The sequence below is a fragment of the Taeniopygia guttata genome, chromosome 5 (assembly GCF_048771995.1).
Source record: "Taeniopygia guttata chromosome 5, bTaeGut7.mat, whole genome shotgun sequence".
Classification (NCBI taxonomy): Eukaryota; Metazoa; Chordata; class Aves; order Passeriformes; family Estrildidae; genus Taeniopygia; species Taeniopygia guttata.
The window spans coordinates 42,765,781-42,790,305 of NC_133030.1; the positions used below are offsets into that span (position 1 = coordinate 42,765,781).

At 43.6% G+C, this 24,525-nt stretch overlaps 1 protein-coding gene across 3 annotated transcripts in view; it reads left to right on the forward strand.

Moving 5' to 3' along the window:
• Positions 1 to 24,030, forward strand: part of ESRRB (estrogen related receptor beta) — a 137,753-nt gene extending 113,723 nt beyond the window's left edge. For all 3 annotated transcript variants that reach the window (XM_030274740.4, XM_072930288.1, XM_041716812.2), the window contains 2 exons: positions 3,655 to 3,924; positions 10,642 to 24,030. In XM_030274740.4, coding sequence (XP_030130600.4) covers positions 3,655 to 3,924; positions 10,642 to 10,886 — 515 coding nt within the window. In that variant the 3' untranslated portion in view covers positions 10,887 to 24,030. The remainder of the gene's footprint in view (positions 1 to 3,654; positions 3,925 to 10,641) is intronic.
• The last annotated feature ends 495 nt before the right edge of the window (positions 24,031 to 24,525 follow it).

Genomic DNA, 24,525 nt, shown 5'->3' on the forward strand with positions numbered 1-24,525 from the left:
CAAATAAAATCAGTAAAACTTAAACACATTTTCCTGTGATAACAATACAACATGTTTAATCGTGTTTAGCAAATGTTATTAGCTCAATAGCCATATTAGCCATGAGTTCAAAAGCCACACTTACTCAATGTGGGGTTGTTCCCTTCTGTATGAGGCCCACTCCCCACTACTCACTCTCCCCCATGGAAATGGTCTTGGAACAGCATCCTCCTTTTCTTCTTGCTTTGATGCAGGGTGACAGGACTTCTCTTGAGGGGTGATGATGAAGGCTCTCCCAGGGTAGCTGTTTTGCTGCTCTCACCAGGAAGACATTAGTACTAGCACAGAATGAAATATGGCTAGTGGAGTGACAGCAGCTGTGTCTGGAGTGGCCTCAGATCCTATAATTACATCTCCTTTTATTACCTCTGCTAATGGCCCTCCAGGATGACAGAAATGATAATAAATTAACAGATTATGAACTCCACTTGCCACAAATTATGTGATTTTTTTTTTTTTTTTTAATTCTGGGAGCTCCCACTGCCAAACCACTGAAATAATAATAATAAAAATAATAAAATTTTAAAAAAACCCAACCTGAACATCACATCAGCTGTTGCAAATAAAGCAGCTTTTCTCAAGGTGCACCTTGGAAGGAGGGAACATGCATGCTGCTCTGTGCTGGAGCCAGGGGCTCTCTTTTGGAGCAGTGGTGGATTAGGCACCTTTCAGGGTCAGACCTGAGAAAAGCAGCAAGAAACAGATCACTAAGGGCATTTTCTGAAAGCTGGGCCATCAACAGGCAATGAAAGAATGCAAAGCAGTTGTGTCCTAGCAATTCTTGAGAGTTGTAAAATTACAGAAAATTTCACAACTAGAGATTCCCCAGTGTTGTAATTCTATAATAAATAGCAAGCCTGTGATTTTGGCCAGGTGAAATTAACATTTATTTTCCCTGATCTCAACTCTTACAGCATGAAGACAGTTATATGATTTCCCCTTTACTGCAGTGATTCAGGGACAGTCCTTTAGACTTTGCACTCCACATGTGTGAACACTGGAGGAAAAGGGGCCCAATTTGTCAGACATTTCAAGTCCAGGCTTGACACCATAGCGCTCCCTCTTCCCACTCGACTGCTGGAGCTGGAGCCTGGGAGTGCTTCTGGCCAGGGGCTTTCCCAGGTGGGTGGGACAATCGCAGCTAGCTCTTCTGTTCTTCTTGGCAAAGGGTAAAACATGGTATCTCCTGTTCTCACCTGCCACAACAACCTCTGGGAAAGGGCAATTAACGGCAATTAATAGAGATGCTGTGTGTACAGGCTACTGCTAGAGTTAAATCAAATTTTCTACTTTATTCAGTAGCAGAAAAGCACGAGCCATGCCTGTCCTGTATCCTCTCACACTGCTACGCAACTGTTTCTCAATCTTTAAGAAATGTTGTTGGCAGACTGTGGTGAGGCAATGGCCTAATGCCTTTTGTAATGCACGTGGAGAATGAAGATGCAGAAAGGCCATGCGACTGATTCAGAAAATGGACTTAAGGCAGCAGCCTAAATGCTGGACTTATCTCCATGGTCAGAGCTAGGAGAGGGATGACCAAAGGAGAGATCTCAAATTCTAAAGAGTAGAGCAGTGGCTGTGCACCTTTAATCTCAGGGCTATTCTCTGCCTGCTGCTCCCTGTGCAGCAGGCAGAGCTGTGGAGACAGGATCCCAAGCATTGGAGCTGCAGCAGTCCGCACTTGGAGTCAGTCAGGAGGGCTGCATTCCAGAGCAGCACAGCGCTGAGTGCAGGGCATAAGGGGCAGAAGGGTGAGGTAAAGGACAAGGCACCCACCTCCCAGCCCGAGCAAGAGGTGGGATTCATCAGGGCTATGTGGAGCACAGGCTGTGCTGTACAGGAATCACTCTCACAGTCATGGAGCTGGATTTGCAGCTCTTCTCCCCGGTAGCCTGGACTCCTCTTCAGCTGTTCCCTCTGGCACTCCTCTCCAATGGTTTATTGATTCTTCCCTCCCACCCACTGCTCCCCTCAGACCTTGCACACACAGCACGTGACAGCTGATTGGTATCTGTTAATTAATGTGGCCTGGGGCCTCTTTTCTATTCAGTGGCCTGATAAGGGAAATTGGATGTCCAAGGGCTGCCAGGCCATTATCACCCTTTGCTTCCCCTGGCAACACAAACACAAAACATGGCGTAGAGATAAATAAATACCACTAACCCACCCTTCTGCCTTCCCTTCCCCAGCTGAGATAGTGCAGATAGAAAAAGAGATCCCACAGTCAGTCAATATAGCAATCATCAGCTCTTTTGTTAATTGCCAACTTGATAACAAGAGAAATCAAATGATCATCATGGTGGCTGTCTATATAAGCCCTGATGTGAGGCCAAGAGCTGTGAGCAGGTTGGGGTGTGGGATAAAGAAGTCCAGCTGAGCCTTGCATGCAGCCAGTGGAGGTGGGAGGCTTCTGCATAGAGGGTCATGTTTCACAGGTCTCCTGGTGATCCCCAAGGCTTCATGTGCATCTGGGGAGAAAACTGCCTGGGGAGGCTGGTGGAGCATCACCCTCCCAGCTGAGGCATGCCTGGATGTCTCATTCTTTCACAGCCCTAGGAACCATTAGAAGCAACAGGCTGCCAAAAAAAGTGCAATTTCTGCCTGTCCATGGTGGGCAAAAGCTGCCTAGATAGGACCAACACGCTGTGCTTGACATTCCTGTCTGTAATGACTGTTAGAGTGCCCATCTCCCAGGATCATTCATGGTCTGGCCTTCAAGGGTGCCAGGTATGGAGGACATAACAGACAGTTTTCCTTCCCATGCACTTTTTTCCCCACCTTAAGGTGGACTTTGCTTCTGGTTTTTGTCCTCTGCACTCTTTCAAGTGGACTCTGGGGCTGTCAGGGTCAGGCTGTCAGGGCTGTCAGGCTCTTTATGTATTTGGCAAGAATATTTGGCTCACTGTGGGGGCTTGTTCCATTGCTACCAGGCTTGGCTATGATTTAGGTACTTGAGTGTCACCACAAAGGTATTTTTATCTCTGGGTAGGGTTGTAGGCAAAGCTGTTGATATGCAGATCAGAATGTGATGAGGAATAGAAGAGGATTCTGTTCACAAATGTATTCATTTTTGAACACATTTTGGTGCTTTGTTGTGGCAAGACTTTTTTCTCATCTTTGCCAAAACATGAGATTGTAGTATACTTGTAATTCAGACCTGTGTCATTCCCTCCTATCCCATCAGAAGCCCTCTTTTCTGCCATCTGGAGCTCTTCTCTGCTCATTTTTCAGCTGGGACAGACTAAATGGGCTGCAATGCAGACCTACAGAGGAAGAGGGGGAAGGCAATGTGGTACTAAAGAGTTGCTGCTATGAAAGAAGCTGTGGTCATTGAAAAGAGGTTATCACCAACCTTGGGCTCCCATAAATGCAATCAGAGCATCAAAACTCCTGTTTGAGAGTGTGGGTGGGCATAAGAGCAAAGAGAAGGGTAAGGTCATGTGTGCTGATTGCTACTGAGACAGGGTCCCTACAGTGAGTTGTTTGGGTTTTTTTTAAAGCAGCAAGTCAGTAGGGAAGAATGCATGGTTTGAATCTCAGGGAAACTAAGGACCCAAGTTTCCTGGAGGCTTTGCTGCACACCCATTTGACCCTGCTTGTCTTTTGCCCTGTTAGGGTTCTCCAACCTGTCCCTTGGAGACCAGATGAGCCTTCTGCAGAGTGCCTGGATGGAAATTCTCATCCTGGGCATTGTGTACCGCTCTCTGCCATACGAGGACAAGCTGGTCTATGCTGAGGACTACATAATGGATGAAGAGCACTCTCGTCTGACAGGGCTGCTGGAGCTCTACCTGGCCATCCTGCAACTGGTGCGCCGCTATAAGAAGCTCAAGGTGGAAAAGGAGGAGTTTGTCACACTCAAAGCTCTGGCCCTTGCCAACTCAGGTACAGCCCTGGCCCAGCCAGTCAAGCTCATGCTGTTATTTTACCTGGGAGGAGACTAGAGCCTACTGCCTAAGAATCTCTGCCTCTGTCATATGACAGTCTCAAAGCTCCACTCTGAGCTGGAAAGAAGGGAGAAATGAGGCTTATTGCTGCTAGAGCCCCAGCTGTGCTCTAACCCTGTAGTAGGGAGTGGAATAGACAGGGATGGACTGTTTGCTGGTTTCAGGCAGTAAAAGGGTCTGTGGAGGCCTTTCCCACTAGCAAGCTAACTTCAGTGCCATGGGCTCAGAAAAGGGAGCCACACTTGCATCCAACTCCATAGTGTAGGTGAGGTACAACAAACAGGGAACCTCCCATCCCAGTTTCAAAAAGCTTTGGGGTTGGGGCTGCCTGGCCCTGTCCTGGAGATACTGAGGTACCAGAGATGCTGCATTCCCCTTTAACTGGGAGACAGTGTGGATGAAGTTTGCAGCCCTCAATCCAGCAAGGCTGCATTGTATCAAAGCCAGCCAGACACAGATTTGCTCAGGAGTCCCATCTGAAAGGGAAGCCGCTAAAGCTACTGCGTAACAAGGGCTCCCTCTACATCCCCTGAGTCTCATTGTCTCACATCAGATCTCTTCGCCAAATTTCCATCATGCAGGTCACAGAATTCACCCTTGCAGCCCAGCCCTGAAACTAGTATCTGTGTTTGGCTAAAGCCACTTTACAGAAAAACACCCAGTGTGAAGCTGGAAGGATTAAAAGAGGGGGAATCTTCATCTTGGTTGGCAGCTGACACTAATAATTTATCCTTCTCTCGGTTAAAAAAAAAAAAAACAAAACAAAAACAAAAAAAAAAAAAAAACCCCACAAAAAAAAAAAAAAAAGGCACCGTATCTTAATGTCTGTTTGCCTGAGTTCAGCCTCAAAAGAATGATCTTGTTGAGCTGGGTCCTATGACTCTGGGTCTCTTTATACCTAACAGCTTGACATGATAAACTTCCTGTTCCATGCTTGTGTTCTTTGGCTATATATTACTTGAAGTGTAAGGACATGGTGCAGGATTCTGTAAGACTGCCTCACCATTTTACACCATTCTGTCCCTGTCTGCCATCCATCCACTCCTTAGCAGTTGCAATTTAAAAGAAAAAAATTTCCTTACAGGTCATTGATAAAAAAGTTGAGTAGAAGCTGATTTTTCTACTGATCCCTGTGGATTTCCATGAGAAAACTCCTTCAGGGATGATTCACCACTGATAGCTACTGTGAGATCTGTCATCTATCCAGTTACTAATCAATTGAAAGTGTTCTTTATTGATATTGCATAGTGCTAATTTTTTAATGAGAATGTCCTGTGGTCCTAAGTCAAGTACTTTATAAAAACCTAAGTCTATTACGTCTGTGCAGTTAACTTTATCAACCAAACTTGTAATCTCATCAGAGAATGAAATCAAGTTTGTTTGACAAGACCTCTCTTCTCAAGTATCATGTTGACTGGCAGAAAAATCACATAATCATTTATGATGGAAAAAACTTTTAAGGTCACCACTTCCAACTGTTAACCCAGCACTGCCAAGTCCAACACAAAATTATGTCCCTAAGTGCCACATTTACATGTCTTATAAATGCCATCTTATTAGTCTTAATTGCATGTCACCTTTATTTTTTCCTTTCTTTTGCCCTGGTTCACACCAGGCTAGCATAGAAATTATCAGATAAAACCTAGGAAAATATGTGCATCATTAGAACATTTCCAATCATCTTGAATTTCTTTAAAATACCAGGACTTACTAATCATTAATCTGCCCTGGATGACCCTCAGCCAGCAATTTTAGAACACTTAAAGCCAAGTTATCCAGCTCTGCTGATTTCTGTGAAGTTTGTCCTAATAGTTCTAATATCTTCTTGCATAAATAATGGACTACAAAGTCTTCATCATCTTCATATAACACAGGTATATAAAGCTTCTCTTTTCCAAATAAGACAGAAATACCCACTGAGGACGTCTATCTACTCTGCACTGCTATTAATAGGTTAATCATCTCTAGTTGAAAAGAGCCCCCCTACAAATTATAATTTTTCTTCTATTCCTTAAATATTTATAAAACTTCTTTACTGTCCTTAGCTCTTCTAGACATGACTTTTCCTCCTATGTCCTTCATTTTCCTTATGGTTTTACTGCACTTCATAACTTTGTTCCCTTTTTCAATTTCTCATATAGTGCTTTTTTTAGTTTTAATTGCTGCCTTCACTTTGCCAGTGAATCAGGATGGGCAGATGGCCAAGGCTAGCCTCTCTGCTCTGTGCAATGCTGGCTGTGGGTGATATAATCAACTTGCTAAAGAGTCTGTCTACCAGGAGGGTCACAGGACTAAACAGGGGAAAGGGCTCCTCAGAGAGGTTGAAGTGCTAAGGTAGCAGTTGTGACAGGAGAAGTGCCACACTGGGACATTCACCTGGCTGTGCTCTGGACGCTGCTGTCAAGTTCTTCACAGTGCAACAGAAGCACTCTCTGCTGTTGTTGCTCACTGTGCTTTCAGGACTAAGCCCAGAGTAAACCTTATGAGACAGTCTCCACAGGAGTGGAGTAACACTGAACAAAGAGCACAGCAACCAACACTCATCAGATGTTTTGGGTTCCATTTCCAGTGCTGTGGAGTAAAGAAACCAAGGTAAGGGTCAAGAGGCACAGGCCAAAGCATGTTCTCAGCTGGATGAAAAAAATCACTCTGCCTTCACTGGTCCCTCCTAGTGCAGCTAGAAATGTAGCTATGTAGAACCATAATCCACAAAAGTCCTGTGTTAGGGAAGATGAAACAAGAAAGCCTTGTAAATATGATTGCCTGGCAAAAGATTTAGGAAATGCGGAGATTGAAATGGTAGCAAGTTTTGAGATACCAAACCTTAATTACTGCACAAGTAGAAAACAATAGTACAGCCAGGATGAAGACAATCCCCCCCTTCTGGTTGAACAATGCCCTTACCTACAGACAGGTCCAAAGGTCAAATGGGCTGTTCTATCTCACCCCCAGAATGTATGGTTCATCCCACACCTGTAACCCTCCCCTGAAACATCAGGTGTCTGTGACCCCATTGGCCCAAGTCTTGTTCCAGCCCACCTTGAAGCCCCCTGATAAGGGGTCCCTGAGGGGCCAGATGCTCTCTTGGAACTTCCACCCTCTCCTGGAACATCCTCTTGTCTCCCTCTGCCCCTTGTCTCTCCCCTACCCCATCCCCTCAGGCCTTGCCACGTGCTGTGTCCAAGCAGGACCTTTCACCCTCTATAACAAACCTGATATTCTAAGAGCAGCCTTCAGAAATCTCTCATCTCCATTCATCCAAACCGTCCTGGAGCCCAGAGTCCCCGCAGTCCTGCTTTGTTATTTGTATTGAAACATAGGAAAGTGAAACATGGGATTTTGTTTTTCATGTAAAACTTCTTGTGACACACAGGTAAGGAAGCTGGAATAGGGCAAGTGTATTTTTCTGTTGTAACTTGACACTGAACCTTCACATTCTTTAAATGTCAGTTATTTTTCTTAGTTTATTTTTGACAGGGATAAACTTACAGAGCCTGCATGTGTGTGCTTGCATGCAAGCAGCCAATTCCTAAAATGGGATGAAAGCAGTTTGGGACAGGCTTCAGCTCCCTTCGATCAGAGATAGGGCTTCAAGATGAACACCAGATTCATCTTTAAGATCAGCACCTGTGCTGCCCAAAACTGCTTTCTGCCTTCTCTCCCACAAAGATAAATTCTGGGTGTAATTGCTCACACAACCCAAGTTCCAGGGACTTATACAGCCCTGTGTATATCTGACCCTTTGGTTGTAAGAATTCAAACAAATGAAAATAGAATTGGGAGCTCACTCACTCTTTACTACTAAAGAAGGTGACAGTAGGCTGATCTCTGATGCACCAACAACACACCTGCTGGGATTGGCAAAGGTAATTCAAGGGATCCCTGTTTAATAAGTGTGTTCTAGAGAGCTGAGGGATGAATTCTTAAATCCCAGAGCAAGCAAGTCCCAGACAAAATGATCACCCATTTTTTGACAGAGTAGAGGTGATGTATGCTTAATTTGTTACCCTTTGGAGTCAACAGTCCATTTTTAAGCATTCCTAGGTCTTCTTTCCTTAGGAAAAAAAATTGATCAACCTATGTACTGAAGAGTCCTCTAGGTTAGCATACAGCACACATTCATTTTAGGATATCCCAGAGTGCCCGAAATTTATTTCCCCCCTTTTTTTTCTGCAATGCATTTTAATGCTAAGATGGAGTGAGCAATGTTTGGACCTGGCAAAGGGATGCATGGCAAATTCTGTACTAATGGGTCCTGTGAGGTTCCTATTCCAGTCAGAAGCTGCAAAAACAGAGTTAGGTGAGGAAGTAGTGGGCCTTGTCCATTCTCATACATGCCCTGTACCCCAAGCAGTGCTGGAGAATGGCTCCTGGTATGAAGCTCAGCTTCTAGGCCAGCTGACCCTCAGGAACATGGTCAGGCAGCCTGCCCCCACCTCAGTGCTCTGATAGCTGTAAAAATTCATAGCTATTGATTTCGTAATTAACAGTTTATCAATGCCATTGACACCAGTTCACTGATGGATTGCAAGGAAATTAATCCTGCAATGTTGTTTTATTTTTTGCAGTCAGCTGCCAATTTTGAGCTTCTTTCAGCAGACTGTGGTGGGGGTGGGGCAGGCTTTGATCTTTATTTCCCCAGTTTCTCTCACTGTATACACTTAGTTATTTACTGCTGTTAAGTCCTGTCACCTTACAGAAGATAGATGTTGGAAGGGCAGTTTTGGGATTCTGTCTAGTGTACAGCAGCATCAGTACCCAAAAGCAGAACACCCACTTTACCCTGAAGCATGGCTCATTGCATGGTAATTCTAGCTCCCGCTGGGATCTGCAAACTCTGACAGGCTGTGATTACTTCTCCCCCGTGTGCCCCTAGCCAGAAGGACATTAAACAGAAAGGATAGAGGACATTCCAGCTTTTGATACTTCCAGTCTTCAAAATGACCTCTGGAACTTGGCAGGAAAAAGATCCCACTCACTTCTCTTGGACTGTGTATGGAAATTTTTCAGAGGTGCTACCTGGCTGGGAGAGGTTGCCAGACTGACTTGGCAACATGCTTCTTCTTCCTACTTATCAGAATCAACCTCTGTGTCTAGCTCAGGTCACTGTGATGACCTAACAGCCCTCTTCTGAGCTTCTTTGCCTGGTCTCTTGGATAAAAAGCGTGAATGTATCAAGAATCATTCTTCAGTAGGCTTCTTGGGAATACTTCCTTTTAATACTTTCTTAATTAGCGCATTCCTTCTGAACAGCTTCTTAAACAGCTTTCTTGCTAGACATACTATTTTCCCAACTGTTGTAATACTTTATAAATCATGCATCATAAATAGCATTTTTAGCATAAATGTATCATACAAAATTCACAGTTTCTAATTTGTGTTGTGCTCTCCATAAAGATGACATGTTTCTAGAGAGATTTTGGCACTTCAGTCAGCTTTCCTCCTCTTCACTGCTGTCACTCTGGGGAACCCATGTCCTCACATTTGTGTTTGTGTGTAGGCTGAGACAGAGCACCGCCACACTGCAAAGCCCAGGCTGTGACGGCAGGCAGTGCATGTGTGCTTGCCATACGGTCTCTTTGCCATTGCTTCTGGATTTGCTGCCTTGTGGCAGGAACCTTTATCAATAGATTCAGTATTGATTAAAAGTCTCTGAACAATGAAGACAAGGCATCAGTGTCTCCAGCTCTGTCATGGTTGTAAGAAACAAGCACGTATCAGCAAGATGAAAAAGGAGAAAAGCTTTGATGATGCTATGCCTCTCTGCTCTTTGGTGCTGCCCTCTGACACTATGACTTACCCCCAAGTTTAGCAGTCTGTGCTCAGTCTGGTTCCCTATCTCAGCCCTGGACTGGGTCCTTACCAGCTAGCTACCTTCACTTCACAGACACACCAAGGAGCCTTGCAAACCCTGCTAGCCCCTCCAAGAGCTCATAGAAATCTAACTGGCAGCCTAAGGGAAGAGGCCTTGCAGGAGGCATGGGTTTCCTTTATTTCAGCAGGAAGCTCCTTGAGCAGCTGCTGGCAGTCTCTGAAAACAGGGGCATCTGCACAAAGGTGGGTCTGGCAGCACCCCTGGGCACACTGGTTGTGACCTACTGGGGCTTTTCTGTCTTGCTGACACCCTCAGCAGCTGCACGGCAATTAGGCAGTTTAGACAGATGAAGCACTGTAGCAGCGTTAATTATTCTTAATGAGATTGCTCCCAAGCGGCAGCACAGCAGCTGCTGCCCCTTGCAGGGTGACTCTCCCCATAAGGAGCATGGAGGGCAAGTGAAAGTGCAAATCACAAAAGGCCCTGCCTGACCCCTGCATTGCATTGGGGTGGCTGGAAAAATGGGCAGCACACAGGGCACGTGTGTCACCCTCCTGCCCCTGGCAACCCTACTGTCCCTGCACTGCTATGCCCAGCACACTGGGCTGCTGCCAAACTTCATGCAGCAGCACCACACCAGCCAGCTAGCTGGTTTTTTATGCTTAAGAAACAAATCAAACAACAACCCTCACCCCCTGCCAGGGGGGAACAAAAACAACCCAAAAAGCCCCCACAATAACAGATAAGAAGGAAAGAAAACATCATTAGCTTCAGAACCATAAAGGATTTCCTTTCTCATGTCTGACTTGTCTGTTTGCTGTCTTTTCTCCCTCACCACAGACTCCATGCACATAGAGGACATGGATGCAGTGCAGAAACTCCAGGACCTTCTCCACGAAGCCCTGCAGGACTACGAGCTGAGTCAGCGCAATGAGGAGCCCCGGCGAGCAGGCAAGCTGCTCCTGACCTTGCCCCTCCTGCGGCAGACGGCTGCTAAAGCTGTGCAGCACTTCTACAGCATCAAACTGCAGGGCAAGGTGCCCATGCATAAACTCTTCCTAGAAATGCTAGAGGCAAAGGTCTGACAGCCCCAGCACCAGCCAACAGTGGCCAGGGAACAAACTAGAAACAAAGATGCAGACAACGGAGCAATCCAAACAGCAGCAGCAGCCACCGCCGGCTTTTATCTCCAAGCATTTATTATGGAAGAATTATTTAATGTCTATCTGTCGGCGTGACTGCAGAATCTTGTGTACAGGAGGGGGGAAACTTTTAATCAGTCACCTGTTTCTCTTTTTTTCGTTGTTTTCTCTGTGGGAAATACCAGATTATGCTCTTGCACTTGTTGAGGCATCATGGGGGCTCAGCCCCTCTGATCAGTGATGCTCTCAGCGCTGTCCAGCTGTCAGCTCCCCAGCTCCCTCTGCCAGTTCTGGAGGGGGAGTGAGGACAGAAGCAGGAAGAGAGGAAGAATAGAGTCAATATAAACTTTATCTGCTAGTGTTATGAGGGGTCAGTTAGAAAGGGAAGCAGCCACGGTCCTTCTTTTTGTCACCTTTATCTCTTACCATAGAGTAGATGCTTCTCTGGAGAACAATGTTGCTGGACCTCTCCTGAACAAAAAGGCTGCCTCCCAGACTCCTCTAACACTTGTACATACAAGCCCCACTTCTAACTGGGAAAGATGCTCCTAACTGTGTAAAATATTCTGCGACCTTGTACAGTGTGTCATTACGCCTGGCTAGTCCCTCCCATGTACAATCCCCGCAGGCCCCTGAAGAGGTAGGATGTATGTCCCTGAGAAAATGCAAGTCTTTCCCAAATGGCAAGAGAAAAGAGCCTGATGTTATGCTTCAGTGCTGGGTTGACTTGATAACCTCTGCATCCTCTCCTATGTGGTGCTAACTACAGTTCTTCCACACTTTTCACCCCATAGTGTATCACACCTGCCTCTTCAGCTCAGCTGAGTGCCATTCCCCACCTGTTCCTTGTGGCAGAGAACACAAGGCTTTGTCTGCATGGTTACTGCCCAAGTATAAATACACCCCCAACCAGATCTTTCCTAGACTTCATTAGAGCTCTTTGGCTCCACAGAGACTTTAGGCTTATTGCCAAATTCTAGTTAGGAATCAAGGGCACTGCTTTTCAAAGAAGGTATCTCTAGAGCCTGAGAGATTGCTTTCTTGTGGCAGCCTAGGGAAATAAATTAGAGGATGGCATGAAACCCCTAATACTCCAACTACTGTCTTCCCCTGCCTCATCCCATTATCCTCAAAAGCAGGAAAAGAGCTAGCATAAATTTTACCTGAGGCTGATAAGAGGTTCTCTTGCTGATCAGAAAGCAAATACCTGACCTTAAGGTGGTGGGAGAAGAACAGGGAGAGTGTTTATTTACTCTTATGTAACCAGGTTCCTGCTGTCTCCAAGACCTTGTTTAGATCTGCTGCCTAAGCCATAACTGCTGCATTCCCAGTAGCCAGAGGGGAATGTAGGCAACTGACATAACTGACTGTTGGTGTTCTCTGAAGCTATTTTCTAGGTCACTTAGTTTTAAGCCATCCTGAGCTGACAAAACGTGAGTGTATTCTCTTTTTTTGTGGTCAGCAGCATGGCACTAGTGGTGAGAAAAAACCTCTGATCTACATTTGAGACACCACTAACTCTCTTGAGTCTGTTCTCCTCAGGCTTCCACCCCTTCCTGGCTTCCCCAGGAGAAAGGTGGTGTGTCAGAGGAGTAAATTGCCCTCAGGAGGAAGTCTTCCAAAGTAAGGTTGAGGTGTGCTATCAGAGACACTGGGTGCTTGTTTTTTGCTGGAGCAGAATGTGTCCCAGCAGGGCTGTCAGTACTGCAGAACCCTGCCCTGGCATGGGTTCAGACACAGGGGTGCTGGCATGGTGACCTCTCAGCTCTCATAGCCAGCCCACACCTTGTACCTAAGTTAGTTCCATTCCATCTCCTTTGAGTTCTTCCTATGCTACACAGTCACTCATTTTGTACTCACTTGATAAAGGAATTGTCTTGCTTCAGGCATATTAGTAAATCACCAGAGACCTAAGGGTCAGAAGGCACATTGGAACTGGGACTCCTTCTGCACTCCCAGCAGCAGCAATTACACAGTAGCCTTGTGCTTCGAGTGGATACTTGTGCTTCTCTCCCCCACTCCCTCCCAGAGGCAGCTGGGGAGAAAATGAGAGGCTTTTGGTTGCACTCATGATCCCTGTACCCATCTGTGACTGAGGGACCAAAGTGAAACACATGCCACCATTACAGAGCCAGCTTGCCATGTGCTGCACTCGAGAGACTCTTTCTGGCTGTGGTATAATTGTTTTCACAGATGTGCTGGGTTGCATTATCACCTGTAAGTTTGACTCGCTTGAGCACTGCTGCAATGCTGCCAAATCCCACCCAGCTGAGCTGCAGCACATTGTGTCCCAGCCTGCTGTGCAAAGGTAGCTGTCCCAAAATGGTCTGAGATCCTAAGAAGCAATTCTTACTCTGTTAGGCCCTGCCAGAAAGGTCACTTACACACCAACACACTTGCCCAACCTCCCCCCACCAAAAAAACCCAACTCTACCCAAAAAAAAAACCCAAAAGGCTCTTTTAGCTTTGTTGTATTTGAACTCAGGCCTGCTCTCCATAACAGGAAACTATCTACAAAACATGGAGAGCTGCCGAGTTACCTTCCAGCTCACAGAGACTGCTGGATATTTAGGTTAGGGCTACATGATGGAGGCAACTCTTGCCTTGGCACAGCATTATGAAGATACCAAATACATTTTTTTCCAGGAATTTCTTTTTCCATTAAAGCTGCATAATGCTGGAGGCCATCCAAATATTCCCCATTGCTTGAAGATAATATGCAGGAAAATGTTTGCATTTCTTCTGAAATAGGAAGTGAAGCAGACAGTACTTAGGATATATTAAACTCTCTAACCAAGGAATGCAAACTCTTCCCCAGGAACTGGGACACAAACACCTGTCTAGATTTAACCCTCCAAAGGTTTGTACCATCCTAAACTGGGAAACAGGTCAGGTCTCTCGAGCCCTTCAAACAAGTGCAAGAATCACAATCATCTCTTCCCAGTTACTCTGATCTGCTGTGCATCACTAGTACTACCACACTGAAACAGCTGAGGAGCATTTCCAGCTACACAATGGGCTGGGATTACAGAGGACTGTAACAGTGTAGTCCCACCTATGCACTTTGAAGTAGGAAATGAAGCTTCAGCAACTGCTTAGGTCTTTGAATGCTCACAGTCTCTTACAAAAAGGTCTGGGGATATGGAAGGTGAGACATGAACTAGGAGATGAGTTTTATACTCTGTGCTGCTCATTTGTAATGTAGGATTCACAAAGTCAGCATGATACAGCTGTCCTTCTTCATGGGGCAAAAGATGATGGAGCTTGAGCCTTGGGACACAGATGGGCTCCATGACTTAAAGAAAAGAGAAGCAGTAGAGGACATTGTATAAGTGATAGTGAATAAACCCACACCAGCAACTATGGTAAAAGCAGCTCCAGCCCCTGATTTGCATGTATGGATAACAGAAACCATGTACCTGTCAGCTACTACAAAAGGCAGTTCTTCCCAAGTGACCAGCTTTTCTGTTTTAGGCACATTCTTCTCTGGGAACAGCAGTGTCTGACCTGTAATACAAAACAAATTTCATGGGGATCAATTAAAAGGTAAATTATCACTCTGATTTTAAGTTTCTGGGGAAACTTGGGCATTACACCTCGCAGCAAAACTGTGAAGCTACAAGAAATGTCCCCACAACAATCAGAACCTTGCAGTATTGCTCATGCTAAGGGGGCATTATTTTTCTCTTTGTAAGCTATGCCATCTTTTTTTTTTTTAAATCTATTATAAATATATAAAATAAAACATGCTTCACCAGAAACATGTAAGCAGCTATTAGAGGGGCAAGGAATTGAGAAAGACCCTAGAATGTAACATGTTGAGCTTTTATAACCAATTGGAGCTAAGAAAACAGAGCTTCCACTTTGTATCCACAAGCTATAATCAATCGTATGGCCAAAGGCTGCTCTGTTGTTCTTGTGGCTGGGTTTCATGGAGAAGCCAGAGAGAGATAGAGGCTGTGAGAATTATGCAGAGAGTCATAGACAGTCAGTGAAATAAACAGTATCTACTTAACTATTATCTGCTCCTAAAAAAATAACAACCTGTTAAATAAATTGTATTCCTGTGGTACAGGTCATTTCAAACAGAAACAAGAAATAAAAGAAATGTAAAAACTAATGCAGACAGAGTAGTGTTTATTGTGAGCTGCTCTGTTCTGTCCCTCGGGATGCAAATGGCTCCACAGAAAAGGCCAGTGGGTGGAAAGCATGATCTGTCTGTATTTGCTGCAGAAGAGCAGGAAAACCCCAGCCCTCTCACTTAGAAATGCTCATTTCATGTTTTTCCATATAAGAAGAAAATTCTCAGCAAGGTTCTGAGTTTTTGTGAGATGAGTTTTGCAGAGAACTTTTAAGACAGGCACTGTTGCCAGTCTCTGCCACAGACCAGTTTATTTCTCCCCCTCACTCCTTTTCTTTCCATGTTCTACACTTCAGTGGTCCAAGGGATAAACAGGAGCTAGTGATGAAAAAATCTTGAAGTTGTTCCAGTGAAGAAAAACCTCTAATCATAAAATAGACCACTGGCTTAAACCCAGCAGTGACATCATGAGTGTTGCAAGCATTACAGCAGCTGTCCAGTGCTTATGAAGTGGATGAAAGTGCTAAAGCTGTGGCATTCACATTGATCTGGTGGTCAGGTGGTGCAAGAGGGAAAGCTCATAGCTGCTTGAGAAAGCAAAAGAAAATGCCCTCTGCTAACTAGGCAGAGATGTGAGAAACAAGGACCCCAGGTTTTTGTTCTACCTCTGATTCTATCAAGTACCAGACACCATCCCACCCTGTCTAAGCAGCTCCAACACACCTCAGCCAACACTGCTAATGTCCTTCTTTCAGGCAGTGGCACTCACTGGCATGTTGCATCAAACCAGGCAATCAAGAGGCTGCTCAGCCTGCCCTCTGAAGAGGAGGTGGTGGCTGAATTAGTGGTGGTCAATGGGAAAGGCCATGGGCTAAAAACGAGCCTGAATGAAAAAACAAGATGAGCACAGAGCTGTAGTGGGACATGAAGTGTGACAAGCTTTTTCTACATTGGAAACAGCTAGCCCCAGCCCCACAGTCAGCTGCACCCTGACTGTGACAGATGCAATCTTGGAACCAACGCAACCCCCTTCCAAGTTCACACAGCAGCTCACAGTCACATACAGTCCTCCTCTATTGTGTGCATAAGTCCTCTCGATGTTGTAGCATTTGCAGATGGTTTGGATTTGGCCACCTCAATAGGACTTTAAAACAGACCATACTTCAGATTAAATATAGCAAAGGGATGTAAATGTGTGGCTTTTAGGATTCTGAAAAGTTTGTGTGGCACTGAAGCTGACAGTGTCAAGAGATTGGTAAGGATAGCTGGCAGACTACAGAGAGCTTGAGCACCACCCTTCCAACACCATTCAAGGGCTGTTAGCATTTCTCAGTCCCTTACTTTGAAGTTGTGGCTGCCTTACTGGCATTTCCTGGGCATCCTTCTTTGTCTAGGTTTGTTTGAGGCTTTCCTTGCTTCGCTTACTAGTGTTCACTCACACTGGAATCAAAGAAAGAAAGAGAAGGGGGTTGTCTTCATAGTAAGCATTGAGAGAAACTGAGGCCAACTCTGATATTTCCTCTTACAGCTTCACAGGAAATACTAGGAAAATACTCTAATTTCTCTGATTAGCTGGAGAGGGAAACAGGTTTCTTTACTAATCAATGTTGAGTTCTCTAAACAAAGTTGAAACAAAATTTCCCTCACCAAAATTAAGGGCATGCTTAACTAAACATGCTCTTATATTAAAACATGACTGCAGTAGTTTCTTGTGGCTACCTACACACAAAATAAAAGGAAAACCAGCAAGAGAATTGTCCCTTCCAACTCAGGCTATTCTATCATTCTATGATGATTTTTCTCTTTCAGGTCAAGGTATTACACAGGAAATCAAAGCAAACATTGGTTGAGGTAAAGAAAACTTTAATGTTCAACTTCCAGTAATGGAAAGCTAGAGAGCTTACACTGTGTGCCTGGCTTTCTTTAGAAAGACATTTTCTCCCATTGCAACATTTTTAAAATGACACTATGGGAAAAGCAGAACACCTGTGCCTGGGGAGTAGGAGGACTAACCTAGCAGTGTGCTGAGAGCAGCAGCACCCAAATAATTATAAGTAGAAGTGAAGTCACAGGAAAGATCAGATCTGGTTAGAGGCTCAAAGCATCTTGTGCAAGAAAAGCAGAAGAAAGAAAACAGCTACCAGTGACATATCACAGTTTTGCTAAAGACTCCAGTGCTTCAGAGCTTCATAAATCTAATGAGTCACATGCCTACTGCAACCATCTCTTGGCAGCACACACAGCACATGCAGGAACATCTGGGTTAGTTCAGACCCCAGACCCATTTACCCCACTATCCCTCTCTGCTAACATGGCCAGCAGCAGATGACTAGAGAAGAATGTAAAAACATGGAAAAAAGGTATAGTTAAGTCTCACAGCAATTTAAGGATCAAAGATCCTTAAATTGAAGGATCAAAGATCCTGCTCAATTTTCCTTCACAATCTTCTAGGCGTCTTGATGTCACCCACAGTCATTCCTTCTCAGGGAGGAAGTGTGGCTGCCAGTCCTACCCCTTCCCTGGGAACATTCAGCACCAATTAAGTCAGGAAAATGTGACAATGAGAAAGGCAAATGGCTGCCTTCCATCACTTGATCTTGATGCTTTAAAGACAAGTACAAAAATCTAATCCCTACCTGAGATACACAGACATACAGAGACCCCTCTTGCTGTAGATAGCTACACACAAATGTACACACTCGTTGCATTATTTAGTTATGTTTTCATTCACAGCACTACTGGAGCTCACAATTGCCTTCAAAGTAACTTAGAAACAAGATTAGCCTAACTAAATCACGTTTTCCTAATAACAGGTTGGAATCCTTCCTCCTTTATATGGACGCAGTCTTTTCCTCAATCTTTTTCCCTTTTTCATCCACCTGAAAAACAGGAAACTAATAAGGCACCTTTTCTGATATAATAATTTTATTATAATGCAAATGAATGTTTTAAACCCTGTATGTTTTAAGGCATTCCTTTATATATTGAACAAAAGAAATTTTGAATGTATTTCTTCCTATTGCACAGGAAGAAGTTGATTTCTGTTTAGAAGTCCCAGCTTGCTTAATTCAGAAATACCAACCGCTTACTTCTTTAAGTGCTTAAAATCAGCACATTGACCATTCTATAAAAAGGCTCAGAAAAAAGTTCATTATTTTGATGAATGAAATTATTATATATTTTTTCTCTGATTTTAAGAAACTAACATTATATTTTCAATAAGCTTTATCGTATATGCCTGACATAATTGCAATTGTTAAATTATAAAAAGCAGGGCAGTGATCAGATAAAGAGAAGCCAGGACAGTGTAAACTCAAATCGCTTTGCCTAAATTGGCAAGAATCAACATAAAACAAAGCTGCATTTAATAGATCAGTTAGAACAAAGCACATAAATCATATTTTTGAGAGGGGTTAATTTGTACCATATGCCAATTAATTCAAGTGCAATACATAAGTTATAAATAATCTCATTGGAGTGGAGAGTGTTATACTTGGAATGAAAATTATTTAACTGAAGCCAAAATTATAATCACCTTCAATAATTGCATTTCCAGAATTGCAAATTCTTTTCCATCCCAACACTGAAAGCAGTCAATGCTGCAAATAATTTTATATTACTATTTACATTATTAAACTCAAACACATCAACCAAACCCTTGTATTATTTTTCTCAGTAGTTACTGCTACTACAAATCACTGATCCTCTGGGTCAGTCTTAGGGAGTATGGTTTCATCAGATAATTTTTAATCTAATGAACCCTTGTAGCAAGATTCAGGTAATCACGTATGTGCCCCATTGGTTTTGTCATTACACCACAGAAGTTCAGCAGGGTCCTAAGGTAGTGATGCTTCCAGCATTGGCACAAACTTTGAGGGGTGCTATCCCCAGCTCTTCTTCTGTCTTGAGCTCTTCTAGCTCAGACTCACTTTCTCTAGCTGCAGAAAACCCTAAATCACTCCTTCTGCACATTTCTTCTTTTCATCACAGCTCTAAGGTTCCTGCTGTCATCCAGCCTGTTTCCCTGGCTAGCTTGGATATGTTTTGGTTTTTGGTTTTTACGCTACTAGACAGTCTCCTGGATCCCTCCTCCTGTCCTGTTTCTGGCACACTGCAGAAATATGTGGATGAGGAGGCCACAAGTGGCATCCCCTGTGGCTGCCAATCACACTGAACTTCTCCAGATCTCTGGTGGGATAGACTGTTCCAGCTTCCCTAAAAACAAGGCCCCTGTGGCTGGCAGCCAGATCACTGCTCTGGACACCCTCCACTTGGAAAGAAAGTCACCCCAGCGAATAGTGTTTATTGTTCTCCATTGCTGAATCTTTCCTCACATGTCCTGGTTTTCCAGTGCTGCAAGAAGTGCAAGAAATGCACCTAAATTACATTCTCCAAACCAAAGGAAGGCCTACAGGAGGATATTTGTAAAATTACACTTTTGATGCCCTTTAGGTCACGTTATCCTTTCCTATCATTTTAAGCTTATGTCCGCAGCCAGATTAGATCACAGCAGCTGCTGCAGCAGCTCTAGTTAATTAGACAAACTATGCCAAATCAGAGAAATACCACATTCACCTCAGGCCCCACTGCACAACTCAAGAGAACCTCAAAATCCTGCCAGCATAAGCCAGTGAGGCCTTGCAGCAGGACAGCACACAGCCACATGTGGTGTTGTCAGTGCTTTAACTAGAACGGTTGCATTCCCATGATGCTGTGTTTCCTTTGCAAATAGTTATTAATCCAAACTGAGTTATAGCAATTATAGAAAACTATTAAATTCGCCATAAATGATCACAGAAAATAAAAACCTTTTATAAATAAATCGTAGATATCTTCTAAATGTGCCTAGAAATGTAAACATGAGAGAACAACCAGTGAAAAGGAACAAAGCCTGCCTGGACATACATTAGGCTCTGTTTCTCAATTTGCTTGAATCAAGAGACCACCTTTTTAAAAGAAAAAGAAAATTCCTAGACTACCTTAGAACTGGGTATCAGCATGTAAAAATGAGTAAGGGATAAACAAAACCTCTAAGGACAGGCAAATAAAATGCTTTGAGTTTATCAAAATGATAATGTTATTATAATAATTCTAAAAATACTATGTAGGATTTTAATTGATAGATGAGCAAATGTGACACCATTTTGCAGATCTCCTCTGAGCCCACCAGCCTGTGCTGCAAGCAGGGTAAAAGTGTGTGAGAGAAATATACCTTGAGTGTATTCTGAACACTGTAAGAGAGATTGCAGCTGGATAACACCTCTGCCCAGCACACTGAGCTATACACTGGTAACACCATTCTAGCTCAGCACTTCCTCCCGACATCCATTCCCTATTGCAAGCATTTTGGGCAGGATCCTTTTCATTCTATGGCTGCTCACTGCACACACAGCAGGCCCCTGGCTCACCTCTTCTTCCCCAAGGAATGGGGCTTGCAAATAAGTAAAAAGTGACTGAAAACCTAATACAGAAGATACCTGTGACTTCTCAAATTCTGGGAAACCTAATCATTGTGTTGGCTAAATTAGCTTGGACTGGGACCTGACAATTTTCTTTGGGTATTGCTTTCACATGGAGCATGTTCACAAAAGTGTGCAACAATGACTCATTCTGGAACTTGTGATTGCTGTGTCCTAGAGCGTGTTGCTAGGCTGCTCCTGTCAATCCTCTGGACATTTGCACAAGCTAAGGTATCTCCACAAGCAGGCTACATACTGGCCTGCTGTGTGTGTTATTTGTTCCAATACAAGGAAAAAATAACTTACCCCCAGGTTGTCAGTGACATCATGCTAAGTGCTGATGCTGTCACCTCCTTGGTAGCAGTTCCCATACTCTGCTGGTTATTACATTAATTCTCACACAGGTCATCACAGCAAATGCCCTTTTCACTGAATCTGGCTCTGCGTGGCACAAATTGTTCATCTGGCAGACTCAAAAAAGTCAAAGAACAGAAACTGCAACAGAAACTGTCTGGTCTATGTCTATGAATAGTTGCAATTCACCTTTTAGATACCAAGAGAGAGCAAGTAATTGCACTGGGACAATGCTTCACAAGGTAAGCAGAGCTGGCTAGATGTCTTTCACAAAAGTATTGGCGTAACATCCTACCCATGATGGAGAAATGAAATAATCATCTCTTCCATGAGCACTCATCAGGTAACTAGCTACCCAGCAAGTCAGGAACACATAGTACCTCTGAAAAAAACAGGAGAGAAAAAAAAATAATAATAACACAAAGGGAACATTAAGCAGTACCATGGCCTCTCTGTGCTTCAGACTTTGATGAGGAATCAATCATCCTTTGCAGATAGCTTTATGCTTCACAGCTACTGCTGCTAAGCAGGTCAAATAAATAAATAATCAATCTCTCTTCTGTTACTTCTCCCCTTCACAGTCCCCAGCCTCCACTTCTTAATGGGAGTAGGGAGACATGGGCACAATATTATTTTCTGTTGGATCACAGAATCACAGAATCATAGAATGGTTTGTGTTGGAAGGGGACTAGTTTAAACCCCTCACCATGTGCAGGGACATCTTCTACCAGACCAGGTTGCCTAAAATCCTATCCAGCTTGGTCATGAACACTTCCAGGGATGTGGCAGCCACAGCTTCTCTGGGAAACCTGGTCCAGTGCTTCATCACCCTCACAGTAAAGGATTTCTTCTTAATATCTAATCTTCCAAATATCTAATCATCTCTTCATCTAAAAAGCAGAATTTAACCTATTACCCTAAATCTGTGTTTTGATAGCCAGGAGCAAAAAAAGATAGAGTGAGGAGTGTTAGAAGTTCTGGAACTGCTTCCCAGCAGCAAAAATTGCAGCTGCTGAAATGCAGCTCAACTCATATAAATTTTTCTGAGACACAGGGTGTCTCCTGTTCCCACATCCATGTAGTTCCTAGTGCTCTTATCTGTGGAGAAGAGACGGCTGTGTCTCTGCAGCACACAAGAAAGAGAAGCGGGCCTTAAAGACAAGTACTTGCCCAGACATCAAAAGATGGTGCTTCTCTGTGCCAGACTGCACCAGAGAGAGACCCACTGGAGAGACATCTCTCCTAGAATGACCCTTTCCAAGTAATGAAGATGAGACACCAAAGTGTCAGGAGGTAAGATGTTGGAACAAGCTGCTAAATAACAGATAAATCACCAGCACAGTGTGTCATGTACATCCAAGAGATCTGTAGGAGTTTTGAATGGAAGTGGCTGAGCTGCTGAAGATATGAATTCTCTCATTAAAGTCATCTGTTATACTGGAGTAATGAAGGGTAGCAAATGCTGTAAGTTGTTCTAAAAAAGGCATTTGGGATGATCTGAAAAGTCACAGACCACTGAACTTTACTCCGAATCAGGTAAATTGGTTGAATTATCAAGTAAAATTAGAATCACAGGGAAGGACTATCACAAATAATTCATTTAGTTTTGCTCCAGTGTCCTTGCCCTCTTTCCACTGTTTCTTACTACTTTAAAAATCCTGTTGAGTCTTTTGAATTCTCCTGCTTAGGTTACTCTTCTCTACGTTTTGTGCATTTGGCTATGTCCTGCAGAAATAAAAGTATTTGCATCTTCCTTCTTTCCACCCAATTCTGTCCTGGGGGAAAATTGCATAGAGAAATATTTTTGTTTATTCATGTCATAACTCTATTGCCATTGTGGGTACTACAGAGAAAAGTGGCAATAGCAGAAATCCTACATGATGTTCCAGTGATCAGTCATCAGTCTCTCACTTGTCCCAGTCTTAACAGACAAGAACTATATATTCTAGGAGGACAGTTGCCTAAACCACTGCAAACTGTGCTTTACCATGTTAAGCCATGTAAACACCTGTAAGAACATTCTAGCAAAGAGTTTTCTACACAAACCCTTATATGATTCCTGATCCAGATGGAGTCTTAAGATCAAACGAAAGGCCAGATCACCTCTTCAGTTTCCCTACTAAGATACACTGAAGAGATGATCCAGCAGTTCTGTGCCTGCCTCAGGATTTGCTTTTATATTGCAGCACAACACCTTTTTCTGAACAAGTCATGGGAGGTAGCAGTGACCTATGAAAGATGCTGGCCAAGCTGCGGCCAGACTGTTGAGGGCACAGCCAGGAGGTGACGAGTCAGGAGCAGAGCATGTGATAGATACAGAGGATGCTCCACTTGAAGAACTGGGAGCAGGGGGGCTTGAAGCAGAAGACAGAAACCAGCAGGGGTTTCTTCTGGCACAGCCAGGCAATATGCTAGGTTCTTAACCATGGGCAAACATCAAAGGCTAGAGGCAGAGTAGTAGAAGATCCCAACCAGAAAACTCAAGAGCACAGGTATGTGTCCTGCAAAAACCTAAGCTGGAGGCACACAGGCACTCAGCCTGAAGTTGACATGCCCTGAAAGAGCATAGACAGGTACTATTAAAGTTTCACATCTTCTGTTGAGATCTTTGCACCATGAGTATTTGCAAACCTACCCTATCTTGAGTAGCCATTGTTAACTTAGATTAATTTAAGATTACATAGAGCCTAATAAACACTCATTAATTTGGCAGGTTTGCTTCTGGTACTGCAATTGCTACATAAAATCACATTTACTTAATTAGAAGTGAAAGGAACTACCACTTTTAACAGCTTTAATGGTTCAAGCAGAGCAGATAGGATTTTCCCTAACACCTCTTCATGGAGTTCTGTGTCTGGAAATACTATCCTGAAGAAGACATAAAAGAATCATGTTCATCCTGTACCACTTTAGCTATTTTGCATATTAATTTTCTAATTACTAATGTTTCTAACACCTAATTCTGTAAGCCCCAAATGTCACTAAGTAGTGACATTAATGAACATGTTAGACTCTTATTCATATTAATAACCTGTATTACTTGGGTCAAACTAACTTCAGTGTTTACTTGGACAGTACCACAGTTAAATTGTTATTATAATTTCATTCCACATTTTGATAAGCATTCTGACTTAACTTTCATAACTATCATAACTTTGTTTTTATTTCTAACTAATAAATGAGGGTTCCAGAATTTTTCTGACTAGACGTTAGCTTCTGTGTATCCACATGATGGCAATGCAATTCACTTTCAAACTCCTAAGGTCTAAATTTCTCTGTTTGGATTTATGGAAAATTAGAATGCTCTCTGCAAGGTCACTGCAATGCTTCCTTTCCACTGAAGTCCAAAGTCTAAGTGGATATCAGGATTTCTAAAGATTATGACCTTTATGGCTTGGGAACTGGACCATCTCTGTTCTTGCCTCTCAGTCACCATGCACCTGATGCCTCACTAATCCCCAAGAGGTTTGGTGTGCCACAGCACAGAACAGCTATAATTACTCCTGGAAGCCAGCTGCCACTCAAGTGACAAAGAAGTCTGCAGAGCCATTCCCCCAGCCCACGTTGCTGAGCACTTGGACCATTTGAATACAATATTAAATAGAACACGACATGGGCAATATGTTATTTTTGCAAAGCGGAGCTTGTCACATTTGCAAAATTAATATGATGTGGCAGGAGATAAAAG